The 17,304-nt window shown below is 40.5% G+C and overlaps 1 protein-coding gene across 1 annotated transcript; it reads left to right on the forward strand.

The window, feature by feature from the left end:
• Positions 2,047-16,804, forward strand: LOC8086407 (187-kDa microtubule-associated protein AIR9). The gene is made up of 37 exons (XM_021454781.1): positions 2,047-2,709; positions 2,803-2,868; positions 3,074-3,139; positions 3,259-3,330; positions 3,411-3,476; positions 3,568-3,630; positions 3,728-3,793; positions 4,260-4,359; positions 4,926-5,027; positions 5,396-5,619; positions 6,299-6,413; positions 6,750-6,870; positions 6,994-7,169; positions 7,699-7,831; positions 8,304-8,404; positions 8,504-8,551; positions 8,664-8,848; positions 8,976-9,093; positions 9,475-9,602; positions 9,776-9,944; positions 10,922-11,040; positions 11,398-11,566; positions 11,689-11,773; positions 11,869-11,942; positions 12,056-12,175; positions 12,444-12,630; positions 12,717-12,838; positions 12,931-13,138; positions 13,639-13,712; positions 13,909-14,047; positions 14,119-14,300; positions 14,767-14,922; positions 15,082-15,213; positions 15,319-15,377; positions 15,705-15,737; positions 15,843-15,974; positions 16,097-16,804. Exons 1-37 carry the CDS (start codon positions 2,047-2,049, stop codon positions 16,271-16,273), a joined length of 4,950 nt encoding a protein of 1,649 aa, XP_021310456.1. The 3' UTR covers positions 16,274-16,804.

A 17,304-nucleotide genomic window follows, 5' to 3' on the forward strand; every position in this document is an offset into this window, starting at 1 on the left:
CGCCTCCGGTCCGGCTGTCTCGTGTACACCAAAATTTGTCTGGCTGCCAGGTGGGACACCAGCACCCACAGGCACACAGGCACAGGCCAGGCACAGGCACAGGCACAGGCTCGGCTGGCCACCCCGCGTTTGTCCTTGCTTGCCAGCAAGGAGGCCAGAACACAAGCGGGCGGCCAGGCGCGCGGGCGCGGCAACGGCTGGCGCTGGCCCCAGCGATCGTTTCTGACCACCGTCGTGGCTGCAGCTGCACCTACTCCATTGCCTTGGCTACAGGAGATCGTCGAAACCGGTTTTTCGAGCAGAGCAGTCACACGAAGGCACTGTTGACCTTACAAACCAATTTTTTTTTTTAAATTCTCGTCACATCAAATCTTACGGCACATGCATGAAGTATTACATATAGACAAAAATAAACTATTTACAAAATTTACCTGTAAATCATGAGATAAATCTTTTAAGCCTAGTTAGTCCATAATTGAACAATAATTAGCAAATAGAAACGAAAATGCTACAATAACTAAACCTTAAAAAAAATTCAGAACTAAACAAGGCTTTAGTTTAGCCTGTGAAAACTCACAAACCAGCTTTAAAGGAACGAGGCGAAACCATATACCCTCTACGTTCCACAGTTCATAAAAATATCATACCACCTATCACGTTTCTGTACCATACAATTTGGCTGGCCTTCGCACCGACGGCCGTCGGGTACAAAGCGCAAGTCGCGCAACTACCCAACACCGATCGGAGAGCACGCCCGTGCCGTGCGTGACGGAGCACACGCATACAAAAGTAGCAGCCAGCAGTAGCACTCCAGCTCGCACCCAGCAGTGGAGTGGAAAAACGCCCGTGCGTGCGGCTGCGGCAACGGCGGGCCCAAATCAATCAAACCGCGAAAGGCGGGCAGCAGCGGGGGACCTCACGGAGGAGGTGTTTTCGCGGTTATGCGTCCAGCCCCCCCTGAAACGCCACAATTTAACGCTCGCGTCCTTGGCCCCTGGAAACTGGGGGGATACTTCTCCGGTGCGTTTGAGCGTTTCCCTTCCCTTCTTTGTCCGCCTCCCCACACTGCTTGCTTCCTCTCACGCTGCCCGCGCTCTCGGCTCGCATTGGGGAGGAGGAGGAGGAGGCGCGGGTCGAGGTACCGGGCTACCCTGAGCCGGGTCTGGGATCCGTCCGCCGCCACCGGACACCGGAGGAGGTGAGACCGTGGGAACCCTCGCTCTCGCCGCGCTGTTAATTCGTTGGGTGGGTTCTCTTCTCTGAATTTCCGGCGTTTTCTGTTTTTGGGTGGGCTCGATGCCGTGTTTCTCCTGAGCGAATATTGCTCAACGAGGTTGCGGCCTGGGTTCTGGCGGATTTTCTCCGGTCCGGGGGGGGGGGGTCTCGGCGTGGTGGCGCTTCCGTCGGGGATTTCGGTTCCACAGTCGCGAAATGCACCCAGGTTTATTATGCGGGCGAGGTGGGATAGGGTTTAGAATCGCCAAAGCATATTGTCCTCGGGCCTGATTTGAGTTTTTCTTTTTCCCCCAGCGCGTATCGAGTCCGCTTGGTTGGAGACTTGACTTTTGGGTTGGGATTGGGACTCCAATCGCCACGGTGAAGTTTTGTTTGGTTTCGTTTTGATTTCCGACCAAAATTTCTGTTCACTGCTCTGTTGTTTATTTTCATGTAGTACTCACCTGGTGTTTATGCATTCTTTTGCGACCTTTATCTTCTGTATGTACGGGCCTCGGTAACACCGTGCTTGCACGGCCTCCCAATCCATTATCTGAAAGAATCATTCCTTCCAATCCGTAATAACTTCCACCGAGGCGTTGACAGTTTTGTTGCTAGTTTCATGCTAGTGCTGGAGACAAGTGTCTCATTGCTGGAAGCTGTGCGGTTGTTGCATGATTGATGAGTGGCTGGCCAATAATTCATCCCTATGCCACTAACTCAGGTGCTCTATTTTTTTTGGCATCCAGGTCACCCATGGTTCTATGATTGAGAGATTCTGGGCTTGACTAGGACGAATTTGGTTGAACATTTTGAGGTCGTTGGAGGGGAATGGAAACTCCATCTGTGGCCTCGAAGCCGGCGGATGCTAAACCGGTGAAGCCACGGCCAGTGGCGCCCACTGGCAGGTTCGCCTTGGGGACTGCTTCGTCCATTAAGAAGCGTGCTGATGGTGCTGCTCCATCGGAGGTGGGCGTGTCTCGGTCTTCCTCGATGAAGTCTACCTCGTCGCTGAATGCCAGTTCGGTGCTGAGAAGAAGCAGCACAGGGACTGCTGGGAAGCAACAGGACAGTGGGAGCTCAGCTGTTGCTAAGAAGGCCAGTCCTACGCTGTCGGATGGGGCAAAGAAGACTAAGCTGGTGTCAGCTCCCGCTGTTAGCTCAAAACCAGCAGCGGAAAAGAAAACATCCTTGATTGAGAGGACAGGTGCTGATTTGGCGAAGAAGCCTGGTGTTAAGGCATCCTCAACTTCAACACTGAAGAAGGTCCAGACCAAGACAGAGAGCTCCAATGGCAGCAGTGGCAGCACCAGGAGAGTGGCCTCCAATGCTTCTGTGCCGTCACCACGTTCCGTCACAAGCAATGCCACAAAGAAACTGGGTACTCAAACATCATCTGCTGTGCCTAATCGGCGGAAGAGCTCAACCGCAGATAGCCGTGATTCGAGGTTCATGATGCTGCCACAGGTGGATTTGAAGGCTAGTGATGAAGTGGTTAGTGCGACTCTTCTGCATTTCTTTTAACATTCCAGGTAACATCATGATTTGGTGGGTTTTGTCTGCTCAACAACCTTTTCTGTATTGCAGAGGCTGGATTCAAGAGGTCATCGGGTTCGTAGTCTCAAGCAGCTGAGGTTATCACATGCTCTTGAGGTAAATTTTATCCAGCCTCCTTTCCTCTCTTCCTTTCTTAGTTCTTTCTGCTTCGAGTTGTTTGGTTGTAACACATGGCTGCTGATTTTACCTTGCGAAGTTGCAAGGCCTAGGAAGTACTATGCATGAAGTAGAGAGCCTGCATAAGTTGCCAGTGTGCAATAACTTGAAATGTCTACTGACTTAACATTTTTTTTATTTCTAGTTTGTGTATCTGAGGGACAACCTTTTATCAAGTTTGGAGGGAATTGAAATTCTCAAGGGGGTAAAGGTATGCCTTGTTTTGTCTTATCTATTTATTTATTGGGAACCTATCTTTCTGTTTTTTCCCCACACCATATGCCATGCCATGTCTAGTCTAATAGCTTATGTTTGTGGTAATGCTTGCAGGTTCTTGATTTGAGTTTTAATGATTTTAAGCTCCCTGGGTTTGAGCCTCTCAGGAACTGTATTGTCCTCCAGGTTTGTGCTATCCCCATCATACCAATCGAGATTATAGAAGGCTTACATGCACTTATTTTTGTGTACACCATACCATGTAGCAACTCTATCTTGCTGGAAATCAAATTACTTCACTTGCTAGCCTTCCTGAACTTCCTAACTTGGAGGTATGCTGCTATTGCTGACTTGATCTTAGCAGTTAATTTACATACTATCACATAGATCAATATCTTCCACTTACCTCTCTTGTCGCACCAGTTCCTTTCTATTGCTCAAAACAGGCTAAAGTCACTTTGTATGGCTCGACAGCCTCGACTTCAAGTGAGTACACTGTTTATTTTTTAATCTTTCTCTCTCTACCTTTTACATATTCAAATCTTCAATGTTGGCCTTACATCCTTTGAGACCTTTTGTATAGGTGTTAGCAGCTAGCAGAAACAAAATATCAACTTTGAAGGGATTTCCACATTTGCCTTCTCTGGAGGTCTGTTTTCTCCTTTGAGTCTTTGAGCTCTGTAGTCATGAATGTTTTACGTCGTTGTATTGTTATCGAGCTACTATTTCCACAAATACAGAATTCTCTTATATGTTGGCCTTAAACTTCAGGCTATTTATCTCTCTGTTATGTAGCAAGGTGAACACACGAGGATTAAAGGTTACTATTATTGCTTAATCAATTATTAAATTTTGAATATGAATGTTGGGTAGCCCACTAATTAGAACGAAAACTAATTCTGTTATTCTTGAACTAGTATGATGTTATGGACAACTTATATGCATGAAAGGAACAATTCAAATTATTCATGAATACATGTTACCAGTCTGTTATGGGGTTCAAACAATTAGAATCTGAAGTTCCTGTACAAGATTGATGTGATTTCATCAATAATATTGATATAACTAGATAGCCTGGAAAAGTATGCTCACCCTGGATATTGAACTGACCACAGCATTTACGTGTTGAGGAGAATCCACTACTTGAGATGCAACACTTGGAAGCTGCTTCTATCCTGCTTATAGGTCCTACTTTGAAGAAGTTCAATGACCGAGGTATGTCTGAACATCTTTCCACTGCTATTCGCTTTGCTTGATTGGCTGAATTTGTAACGAGAAATATTCATCTGATTGCCTTAAAAACTTGGGGTTTATTATGTATATAAGCCACTCAGACCAGTGTTAATGGGGAGAAAAGGATGATCATTGAGATTTCATTATTTTATTTTTCCAGATATTGTACCCTTTATGTTTTTTTGAAATACACCTTAATGTTTCAATAAGAAAGGTCACACGTCATTATTGTGATCTTTTTTTTAAAATGTGAAAACAGGGGGCCCAATTTTAATGGTTATATGCATATATATGATCATGAGCATCAGTAATGTTTACTACTCTACTCCAAAGCACCAACTATCTGGAAAATTGCTATGATGCCACGTGTTTGAGCATGAGCATCAGTAATGTACTAATGTCTACCCTTAAAGCGCCAAATATCTGCGAAGTTTTTATTATACTACGTGTACTAATAGAGGGATACACTAAGTTGTTTGGTGCAACTGGAATGTGACATTTGATTAGTTTGATACCTTGCATATTTCTAAACTTTGTACCCAATGCAGATCTGAACCCCAATGAGGCTGAGGTAGCGAAGCAATATCCTGCTCATACAGCTATTTGCATTCGTGATGGCTGGGAATTTTGCTCCCCTGAACTTGCTGCCGGTATGGTTTTGCTGGAGACGAAAGACTGTTTGCTGACATTTGCTTTTTTATCATCATCAAGAATGATCCTGCTATTCATTTCATTAAAACAGTTGTTTGGTTAGAGCTGTCTTCATTCTGACATAAATGAAAACGATTATTTTTTCCCAATTCTAAATAATACATGCTGGTTTTTCTTTAAAAATTAGCAGGCATGTATGCTGGTTTTTCTTTAAAAATTACTGGTGGTTGTTTCCCTTCAATTTTTTTCTTCTCATTTGTTACATTCCAAAGCTTGAAGCATTGCGTGGACTGAAGTTGTAAATCTATTTCTACCTTAATTCTGTGTCCTTGAGAGCTCTAAGCATGAGGTTATGTTGCCTGGACAGATTCAACATTTTCTTTCCTACTGGAGCAATGGAATAATAATCTGCCTCAAGATTACATGGTGAATAAAGCTTATGTCGACCATCCGTTTGAAGAGGATCCATGCCATTGCCATTTTAGATTCACAAATCTTGGTGGCGAGGGTGAGCTAGTTCTCCGATACCAATGGTTTCTGGGTGGTAAAACACCAACTGATTTTGTTGCTATCCCTGAAGCATCGAGCGAGGTATAATTACTTCTTTAAGACAAACATGCTTTTGACTTTTGTACAGTCATCCATGTTTCCTCTAGTTTGTCTGTAAGGAACAATGACTGTTTATATTGGGTTGCACCAACTAATTCAACCCAGGGAAAGGTGGGCACTTCACTTATACTCAACACTCCCAGTGCATGCAACTGAATACTTCAACATTTTATATTTGCTGCATGGTTGTACTCGTCACAATTCCATTCTGCTTCCTCTATTTTGGTCAGTATCGATTGAATGAGGTTGAAATGACAAAATAACCTTGGTACTGTGAGTACTTGTTAAGATGATTGAGGATAATTGGCCTCAGTAAAAAGGCCACTTTTGTCGCTTATTCCTTGTTCTCAAAAAGTGCATAACTATAGTGATTAATAATTACTATTATACGTTTATATGTCGTTCGGACAAAGGATTCGAAACAGAAATCCCATGACATGAAATCGAGGCCCCATTAATGGCTTACAAAATCACTAGCATCTTGTTTACATTTTATCATGTGTAATTGATATTTTTTGGTCTTATCATATATATAAACGCTTGTATCTTCAACGATGCTGCTATTGTATTTTGCAAATTCTGAGTGCCATCATTGTTGCATCATTTTTCTGTTATGCAGCCTTTTTGCAAACTCTAAACTTTTCCTGTTTCTAAACATAAGGTATACTGGCCAAAACGCGAGGATGTTGGAAGATGTTTGAAAGTTGAATGCACTCCGATACTAAATGGTGCAGAATTTCTGCCCCTTTTCGCTGTATCTTTACCTGTTTCTCCAGGTACATTAAAGGCTCATCTTATTCAATAATGTTTGTTAAGCCAGATTTGTGATGTTTATAAGGCCATGTTTGCATTTAGAATTGTAGATAATTGTATAATATACATGTTTTAAATTTATGAAACCCTTTCAGTTAAAGTCTCAGAAAGTGCATCTGCTGTTGCACAACATTTTAGGTTCTTGTTAGGGAGGTGTTTTAACATTCTTTTGGGTGATAATTGGTTTGCTGTTCTGCTGCTAGCGAGATTACCTAGTATAATCGATGCACCTTTTCACTTGGAATCAAAACTGTAAAGTGGGGATATGTTCCTTTCATCAACTAGTTTTTGTTTACAAGGTACTGGATGTCCAAAGGTCATCAATCTGGCAGTCAGTGGTGAACTAGTGGAAGGAAACATACTCAGTGGAGTTCCTGAAATTGCCTGGTGTGGTGGAACACCTGGGAAAGGCGTTGCAAGGTTTGTTTACCCTATTTACTTCTGCATCAGTCTTTGCGAATGAAGTATTCTAAATGCATTCAGTTGTAAAAAGTTGCTATATAAGAAATGCTACTAATTTAGCTAACCCCCTTTTAAGTCTAGTTGGTTAAGGCGGAGGTGGAATGGGAATGCTGTAGTAATTGATGGAGCTGAGGGGATGGAATATCAGCTGACAGTCAATGATATCAATTCAAGTTTGGTATTTATGTACACACCTGTTACAGATGAGGGTGTCAAGGGAGAGCCGCAATGTACAATGACAGATTTTGTGAAGGCTGGTATAGCACTTTGTCCTGGCATTAATCCTATGTTTTCAATAGTACTCTTGTAATCTTTTACTCTTGTAGAATATATGCTACATGTATGGTTGGGTTGAAAGCTTCTCTTCTGTCATGTTTGTAAAGGGCAGCAATGCATTTTAATTTAGGGCTCAAAGTAATGGTCTGCTTAAATTCTTTCACATGACATGTGCTTGAATTCCTGTTTACAGAAGAATTTAGCCATCCTGTTTCTTTGAAAGGTCTCTAGAATGTATGTTTTCTAGAATGTATGTAGAATTGTATATACAGCTTTGGCAGTCAAAAAGTAATTGATGATGGTTCATCTGGTTCTAGCTGTTAAATCTTCATTTCTTCAAAGAACTCTTTCCTTGTTTCAATATTATAAGTAATTTTGTTTATTTGAGTAGTCATGTCAGCCTCAGTTTGCGAGTTAAAAAATGCTGTTCATAAGCCTGTAGGGAACTGAAACACAACCATTTATCTCCACTCTGATGCTTATAGTTGTTTACCTACAACATTGTTTCAGCAACACCATCCGTCAGCAATGTGCATGTTCTGGGAGATATTGTTGAAGATAACATTGTCATAGGGAAGGGAAAATACTTTGGTGGCAGAGAGGGACTAAGTAAAATCCGGTGGTTTAGAGAGAAGGAAAATGGGTATGCACCATTACTTGCCATTTCTAAGTATTGAATACAGGAAAAGCTTGTGGTGTGTTGGCTATATTTTTCATCACCAGCAAGTTTCAGAATTCTTAAAATCATTGACATTATGATATACAAGGATAATCTATTGTGTGCCATCAATCGCACACATTTCCATGAACCATTTGATCCTTCTTATGCAGTGAAGTATTTCCTAATATTTACACAATTCTTGAAAGTCTGTAATGGTCGAATAATTACAAATTAACAACTAATAATAACTTAACCAACCTTCTCTCTGTTATACTGTTAAACAAAATATTGCAGCTCAATACTTTAAAATATATGTGATGTGACACCTATTGCTTTTGTTGTCCAAATAGATGGATAGACTCTTGAAACAGTGTCTGTGGATGAAAGTAATCCATGTGCCTTCTCGAATGAGGACACATTTTGTTTTAATGGGCAATTATTTGTTTTTATGCAGTGAATTTCTTCTTGTGCTATCAGACAGCATGCAGTATACACTATCCAAGGAGGACGTGGGGAGGCACCTCAAATTTGTATACACCCCTGTTAACCTTGAAGGTATGTTGAACAGTCAGGCTCAGGCATTAGCAATGACATGTCCACTGCTTGTTTGCAAAAATATTATTTTACACTAACATACACTGATGACTTCTCCAGGTCAGGAGGGTGAATCTGCTTGTGCGATAACAGATGTAGTTAAGAAAGGTACTTATGTCTGACATTCGTGCCAATTTTGTCATAAAGTCTACTTTTGTTCCCTTATAGATATGTCTGATCAGGTGTGTGATTATTTTCTTTTACCTCCTTGTTTGGTCAGCCCCTCCAAAAGTCTTCAATCTAAAGATTGTTGGGGAAGCAAAGGAAGGAAGCAAGATATCTGCTAGTGCTACTGTTAAAGGTGGAACTGAAGGGTCCAGCAGGGTTCAATGGTACAAGGCATCTTCCTATGAATTTAAGAATGAACATGAGCTTGAAGCCCTTACTGCATCAAAAGTTTCTAAGGTTATATCAGTTTTATTCACTACTACTGTCAATGATGCACCGCTCAAAACTTAAGCCATTTTTATTTGTTGCATATTTGGTTAATGTGATAAAACTGAATTGCGATCTTCTTTTAATTCTTTATTAGACATTCCGCATTCCTCTTGGTGCTGTTGGATATTATATTGTTGCAAAGTTTACACCTGTGGCACCTGATGGTGAAGTCGGTGAACCAGCCTATGCTACATTAGATGGCCTTGTGGAAAGTAAGTGCTTCTCTTCAGTGTCCATTCTAGCAGTTGTGTCTGTAATGTTCATATGTCATGGCCATTCTTAGTTCAGCTTTGCCTTGGATATTACTGAAAAACCATTGGACCTGAAATAAAGTAAAGAATTTATGGTTCATGTTTTGCAATATATAGGTCAAGTGAAACTCTTTGAAGATGTTATGGGCAGTCAGTTGGACCAACTGGTCCTATTGGGCTGAACAAATAATAAGGAATCCCCTTTCTGTAGAAGTGATGTGTAGTCCTTTTGTTTTCAGCTGTTAACCATCATTTAGCGAAGCACAAACTTGTGATTTTGCAAGTTCTTTTGTCATCTATATGCTATATCTTTAAACAACGTTATTACCTTTCTTGTTGCAGCACTCCCACCCAGCCTGAACTTCTTAACAGTCACTGGTGAATTCTCTGAGGGTCAGATATTAACAGCATCATATGGGTACATCGGGGGACATGAAGGAAATAGTTTATACAGTTGGCATCTACATGAGGTATGTATTGTATGTTCTTGGTTGTCATTTCCTACTGATACTTAAAAATAATCACTATTGTGTATGATGCTTCTCTAGAGATACATATCAGTTAACAGATATACTGGTTGCCACTGCGCTGAGCAGGCATTTCTTGTTCTTTAGCCACTTCACTGGTATATATTGTTTGACAGACTGAAGATGATGAAGGCACTCCACTTTCAGAGGCAACCGGTTTGCTACAATACTGTGTTACAAAGGAAGCTGTTGGAAAGTTTGTTTCTTTCAAATGCACCCCTGTCAGGGATGATGGTATTGTTGGTGAGGCAAGGTCATTCATAGGAAAGGACAGAGTTACTCCAGGTGCTTCTGTTTTCTTTTTTTTTTGAACTTTTTTATGAATGGGAGATATTATTCTGTGTCACAAAAGAGAGACCCCCTCTTTATTTGCTTGGCTGGATGACAAAAAAAAACATGTTTGGAATAGTTATGAATGAGCCTGGATTCTGTATGGAACTATGAATATAACACATACTTTTGCAATATGATTCATTATGCGATGAACTACAAAGATGTGAAAAATAAAAGAAGTACAAGAACTGTAGTACACTGCTAGTTTTTGTTGTTTCCTTCCTACTTTCGCTCTTTTTTGTGTGCGTTCAAGGAAAAAACTTTAGCTGTTCTTTTTATACCTATGAATCCAACGAAAGGGTTCATAGCCTAGTGGCTGTGAACCTCCCTCGCTGGCAACCATAAAATAGTGGTAGGGTGCCAACTGTGTGAGCAGTGTGGTTCTACCTGGGGGCTGGGGGTAGTGACGGGTTGCCAAACCACGTGGCTGTGGCTGCTGGCCTAGGTTATGGTATGGCACTATAGGGTCTCTGCACTCTCAGGGTTCAGGGGGTTCCTCGGTCTGTTGAAGACTGAGGTTTCTTCTAAACAACACCATGGGGGTGGTCTTCCCCCGCTGGCCGAGTTTTACATATGAATCCATAGTCTTTCCTTGGTTGCAGTTATGATATGTTCTAGACACCTATGATTGTAAAATGTTTCATTCGTAACACTTAGGCCTTGTTTAGTTCCCAAAAAATTTTGCAAAATTTTTCAGATTCCCCGTCACATCAAATCTTTAGACGCATGCATGGAGTATTAAATATAGACGAAAATAAAAACTAATTGCACAGTTTGATCGGAATTGACGAGACAAATCTTTTGAGCCTAGTTAGTTCATGATTGGACAATATTTGTCAAATACAAACAAAAGTGCTACTATTCCTATTTTGCAATTTTTTTTGGAACTAAACAAGGCCTTAATTTCGATTCTGTTGCACTGCTGACAGGAATGCCGACATTAGTTTCTCTTGAAGTAACTGGTGAGGCAATTGAAGGAACCACTATGTTTGCCAGTAAAAGATATTGGGGAGGAGAAGAAGGGGACACAATGTTCCGCTGGATACTGGTAAGTTGCTGTTATTAAGTACTACTATTTCTTTGTACTCCCTCCATTCCAAACTATAAGGCGTTTTGGCTTTTCTAGATATGTTGTTTTTGCTATGCACTTAGATATACACTATGTCTAGCCATAGTAAAAACAATGTATCTAGAAAAGCCGAAACATCTTATAATTTGGAACAGAGGGAGTATGTGGTGACGATTAGGAAGTACTAATAACCAGACTATACCTCAATCACTTAGGCAATTATATCTTCCATTTAAGTTCTTGCGTTCGACTATTCGTAGGCAATTACATTCTCCATATAAATTCTTCCTGGGTTTCAACTCTTAGGTTACTTTGGACTGAGATTTGTTGCTATAGGCAAATTCTGATGGAACCGAGAAAGAAATTGAAGGAGCAACAAGTTCATCATACACCTTGAAATGCGATGACATTGGCTTCTACATATTTGTCTTGTGCAAGCCCATTAGAAATGATGGAGTTCATGGTTCTTTGGTGTCGACAGAAGCGATTGGTCCTATTATACCAGGTAGATAGTCTGATAACTGTTATTTCTATGGAGAACAACCATTTTCTGTGGGCATTTATTTCAACTTGGTGAAATTACACTGGGTAAACAAACCAACTCTTTCTGTGATTTGCTTACCACAGGGCCACCAACATGTCAATCTCTTGAACTAGCTGGGTCTATGATTGAAGGTGGCCGTTTGACCTTTCATGCTGCGTATGCAGGAGGGTGAGAGATACTACTGCCGTTCCATGTTATCTTATGTAACACCCTTTTATTGTTATGTACTTGTTAAATTCTTCTCTTTTTCTTTCTCATTCTAGTTTGCGGGGAAGTTGCATCCAAGAATGGTTCAGATTACATGGTGATGGGCACAAAGACAAGTTGACTGCTGATGGTCAGTGTATAGTGTCTTTGTAGGGCTGATGCTTATCCTATCACACACACAGCTCCAATTTTGTTGCCCTTTTCTCTTTGTAGAACTAACTGTTAATTGATTTCTTACAATAGAGTGTCTAGATCTTGATCTAGCTGATGTCGATTGCCACATTGAACTTATGTATACACCTGTACGAGAAGACGGAGTACATGGGTCGCCCAGGAGTGTTATTTCAGATACAATCTTACCTGGTTCGTGTTTCTTCACAAAACCTTTATTGATTCCATCAGCTGGAGAAGGCTTATCATGGTTGTAACTTGTACTGTTCAATACAACACTATAAAATGATGGCATAAGCAATCATACTGTGATACATTGATACAATTCTGTGTTGCTTACATACATGATAAGAATATGAAATAAACATAGCTTTGGGCATTGTATGTGCAGAATGTAGTATGAAACAGTAATCTACCAATCTATGCATTGAACTATATGTTAACCTGTCCTTTCATGCAGGGGAGCCAAAGGGTGTCAATCTTATTCTACCTGAGTGTCTTGAGGACAAAGAAATTTCTCCCATCAAAACGTACTTTGGTGGCAAGGAAGGCACTGGGAAATATACATGGTTTCGAAATAAAGAGAAACTTGATAAGTTGGAATTTGATCTGGTTGCTGCATCATCAGAAGTTGTTGGAGAAACCTTGTGTGTTCTTTTACTTTATCTAATTTGTTAGTGTTGGATGAAATATACAAGTAACTAATCTCTTGAAATAATGGAATTTGTAACAGAAAATACAAGCCTTCATTGGATGATGTTGGTTTCTACCTAATTGTTTATTGGGTTCCTACACGGTGTGATGGAAAGATTGGTGATCCTTTGATGGCTATCTCTGATGATCCCGTCGTGGCAGGTTGCTCCTTGATATGTTCCCAGTTCCTACTTGGCATTTCTGTATGTTTATTCACTGCCTCCAGATCCTTACTCTTGCTATAACACTTGCAGCTTTTCCATCTGTTTCGGATGTTCACTTAAAGCAGAAAAGTGCAGATGTATATTGTGGACTAGGCATCTATTATGGTGGATATGAGGGATCAAGCTTGTATAGATGGTACAGCGAATCTAGTGATGGAACTAGGCTCCACATAGATGGTGCTGATTCAGTCACATATGAAGTGACAGATGCTGATTACAGCTGCCGTCTACTGTTTGGGTAAATATGTCACTAGTCTATGTTGATATATAGTACTCAATCCATCCCAAATTATAAGACGTTTGACTTTTTCGACACCAAGTTTGACCACTTGTCTTATTCAAAAATTTGTGCAAAATATCACTTCTTTTGTCGTGGCTTGGTTTATTAATAAAAGTTCTTCAAGAATGACTTAAATTTGACTATGTTTGTATAAATTCTTTTGAATAAGATGAGTGGTCAAATTTGGGGTCAAAAAAGTCAAACGTCTTATAATTTGGGATGGAGGGAGTATTATTTACTCACTTTTTTTTTATTTGAGTCAGTTGCACCGCTTCGTTCTATAGTAGCTAGATGAAACTGTATTGTCTCGTTTAGTAGTCATTCTTCTTAGTTCTAAAAAGAATATATTTATGTACTAGAGATATATTTGAAATTCATCATTATATGTTGAATAGTTTGGTTGAAAAATAGCCGAATATTCTTACTGGATGCTTGATAAGTGATTTTGTTGTTGGCAGTTATACTCCTGTTCGTTCAGATGGGATAAGTGGTGAAGAAAAACTCTCTGAACCATCTGATGTAATTTTGCCAGGCAAGCCTCTGAACTGATTGGATGTTGCTTTATGTTTCCAGAGGAATAATATACCCAACAATTAACTATATGAGAACGTCCTACCACCTCCACCATGCTGGCTCTATACACCAACCCAATTTTCTATGGCCCTGGATCCTCCTTCATATTTGCAATTTTGTGTAACCACTTGTCTTCCTTTTAACTTTTCTTTCAGAACTACTCAAAATCGAGACACTCATTTTCAAGGGAAGGCAGGTTGAAAGAGAAACACTGACTGCTGCTGAACAAATTCCAGGCAGTGAGATTCAACAACATATATGGAATAATTATAAGAAAGAGATGAAATATCAATGGTAAGAAAAGTAAATCTATTCTTTTTTCTTTGTTTAATGTATATGTACTTACTGTGTATCTCTGGACCAAGGTTTATTTCCAATGGATCAGGAGAAGATCAGTCTTTTGAACCACTGGCAACCAAGTGCTCTCGCTCATACAAAGTACGCTTTGAGGATATCGGCCGTTGCCTGAAATGCGAGTGCTTTGTCATTGATATATTTGGACGATCTAGTGAATTGGTATCTGCTGTGACTGCTCCTATTTTGCCAGGTCTTTGGTCTTCCCTCTTTCAAAATACCAGAATAGCTTTGTATTTTACAGTTCATGGAAATTATTTGTATTTTGATAATGAGGTACATTCTACATTTTTCTAAACCAATAAGATATGCATTTTAAATAAGAATGATTGAATCCATACAGTATCTGTTCTATTGGCTGATATCACAGCATCCTTAACTACCTGCTGGGGTTTGAGATGCATTGTCTTTTGTTAGTCCAACATTTGTGTGCTCCTGTTATCTTCATCGAAATTCTAGTTACTAGCACTTTGATTTTGTTAGCTCAGCATTTTATGCTTCTTTCATCTTTAGGATGAACTTGTGTGTACTAAAGAAAACTCTTAACGTTGAATGGTGATTTGAAAGTCAAATTGCACTGATGTTTGTGTCAGTATACATTTTGTCACAATGATGAAATATGCAATATGTGTAAATAATTGGATATTTGGTTTTAACAGGAAGGCCTAAAATTGAAAAGCTGGAGATTGAAGGAAGAGGTTTCCACACTAACCTATATGCTGTTCAGGGTACGTATAGCGGAGGCAAAGAAGGCAAGAGTAAAATACAATGGCTCAGAGCGATGGTCGGAAGCCCTGATCTTATCTCCATACCTGGTATGCTTGTTTCTATTTTCTAAAACTGTAAGACTGGTGATATGTATACGTTTTAACTGTATTGAAATGTTAAACTTTGTTCAAAAAAGATATACATGAACGTTTGCCAATTTTTGGTGCCCTTCTATGCATTTTTTAACCGAACCATTTTTTGTGCAGGTGAAATTGGAAGAACGTATGAAGCTAATGTTGATGATGTAGGTTATAGGCTTGTTGCAATTTATACACCTGTAAGAGAGGATGGAGTTGAGGGACAACCTATTTCTGTTTCTACAGAACAGATTGCAGTTGGTATAGTCAAATCACCTCTCACACCATTTCCTATTCATGTTCATTTATTGTTCATGTTGTCTGGTTTGATAACTAAGTACGAGCTTCTGATTTCATTGTATGCAGAGCCTGAAATTTACAGGGAAGTGAAACAGAAGCTCGATGATGGTTCAGTCAAATTTGAGGTGACATTGATTTAATATTTTAATTTCTAATGGTTTTTTGCCGGTATATTTAGAACCAAGATAGTGAGCTAATATTCAATTAATCAAAATGTTAGAAGAATCTTGTTTTTATCTACATGCACTGGTGTTTCTAACAATGAACTTCTTACTTGGCTATATCCCCCTCCAAATCCAAGTGCTGAATTCTACAGTAGATTGGCCATTTCTTTCGAAAGCAACAAATTGAAGCTTAATTCTACCCAACATGTGCTGTTTCCACAGCAATACTTCTTTAATGACGTGTCTTCAGTTCAATGTGATTTATTCCTTGTTTTGACACTTGAGCAGGTTCTGTGTGACAAGGACCGAACACCCAAAAAGGTACCCCATGTCACAGGCTTGCAGCATGCCTGCTCACCCTGGACTCTAGCAATTCCTCAGCATAATACAGGGAGAACTAATAATTATTTGTCACAACTACAACAGGCACAAGTAATGGGTCATTTGGAGCGGAGAGTTTTGGAAGTCAACCGAAAGAGGATAAAAGTAGTAAAGCCTGGATCCAAGACATCATTCCCGAGTACTGAATTACGAGGAACATATGCTCCACCGTTCCATGTGAGTTATTCCTTCAAATTCAGCAGATAGAATTTGCTGCGACTACTACGAAGCTATTACCATACATGTTCTTGAATATCGGAAGTAGATATATGGCGATAACAAGGAATTGAACCTTGCAGGTTGAGCTGTATCGCAATGATCAGCACCGGTTCAAGATTGTTGTCGACAGTGATAATGAAGTTGACTTGATGGTGCAAACACGGCACATGCGAGACCTCATCATCCTCACGATCAGAGGCCTCGCCCAGAAGTTCAACAGCACCTCCCTCAACACACTTCTCAAGATCGAGGCATGAGGATAGGGATGCCCACCTGATAGACCTGACTGTAAAATCAACTATTAGGGAAGCTGTTCCTTGTTCCAATTGGTTAGCGTGCGTGTATTTAGTAGGATTCGTAGCATGACGGCCTTTTGTGTATGGGTGTGGGACGGGCCAAGCGTGCTGCAATACAGTTTTTTCCCCCCTGACTGATCTCTCAAATCAGAGCAGCATCAGCTGGTTGCTCTGACTCGTGCGTCATGAAATGTACATAGGGTTGTTAGAGTGAGAAAGAGTGGTGTTTCTTGGTGCTGTATTTATTTATGCACTGGTTGGGTTGGGTTTTTCTACTGCCATTCTCATACTAAGCATGTTGATGAATGATGAGGTAGTTTTGCTCTTTTTTTGGGTCGTTGGGTCTGCGTAGTACGTGTACCACAAACACACCTTGGAGGTGATTGGGCGAGTTCTGTTCAGAATGCCTGTCCAAATTGTGTACTAGAGTTTTACGATGCTGTACTTACATACGGTGCTATGCTGCAAATGTAAATTTTCATCTGTTCATAAGCGAGAAGCGAGCAGCAAAATCGTCGGCCACGCGTATTCGTATTCGTACGGATGTATATTTACATTATAAGTCAATGCTCATTTCTGTTGACGGAAATGGCGAGGATTTTGTTTTTAATTTCACGGTGACATCAATTCCTTTTTTCTGTTTCACCTCACGTTTTTGTTCACCAAGCATATTAAACGGCCAGCCACCAACTCAACATGAGAGCAGTATCTTATCCGTTCCGACGTGGCAGCTTTCCTACTGTGACCAGGAGACGCCACGTCAGCAGCGAGGATCCGGAACCTATCCATATGTGGCTACTGCAGGCCACAAGGCACTTGCGCTCCATAACCATCAGGCTGAAACACCTACCGCACTTTTTTTTTTGGTGTTGCATTGATTGTTTTTGTTCCGTGGAAATGCTAGTATGATAAAAAAAATTTGACCCCTAATCTTAGGTAAAGTTAGCCAAGAGCAAGAAAGTGTAATTGACTCAGGAGTTAGGCGAGCAATC

The sequence above is a fragment of the Sorghum bicolor genome, chromosome 2 (assembly GCF_000003195.3).
Source record: "Sorghum bicolor cultivar BTx623 chromosome 2, Sorghum_bicolor_NCBIv3, whole genome shotgun sequence".
Lineage (NCBI taxonomy): Eukaryota > Viridiplantae > Streptophyta > Magnoliopsida > Poales > Poaceae > Sorghum > Sorghum bicolor.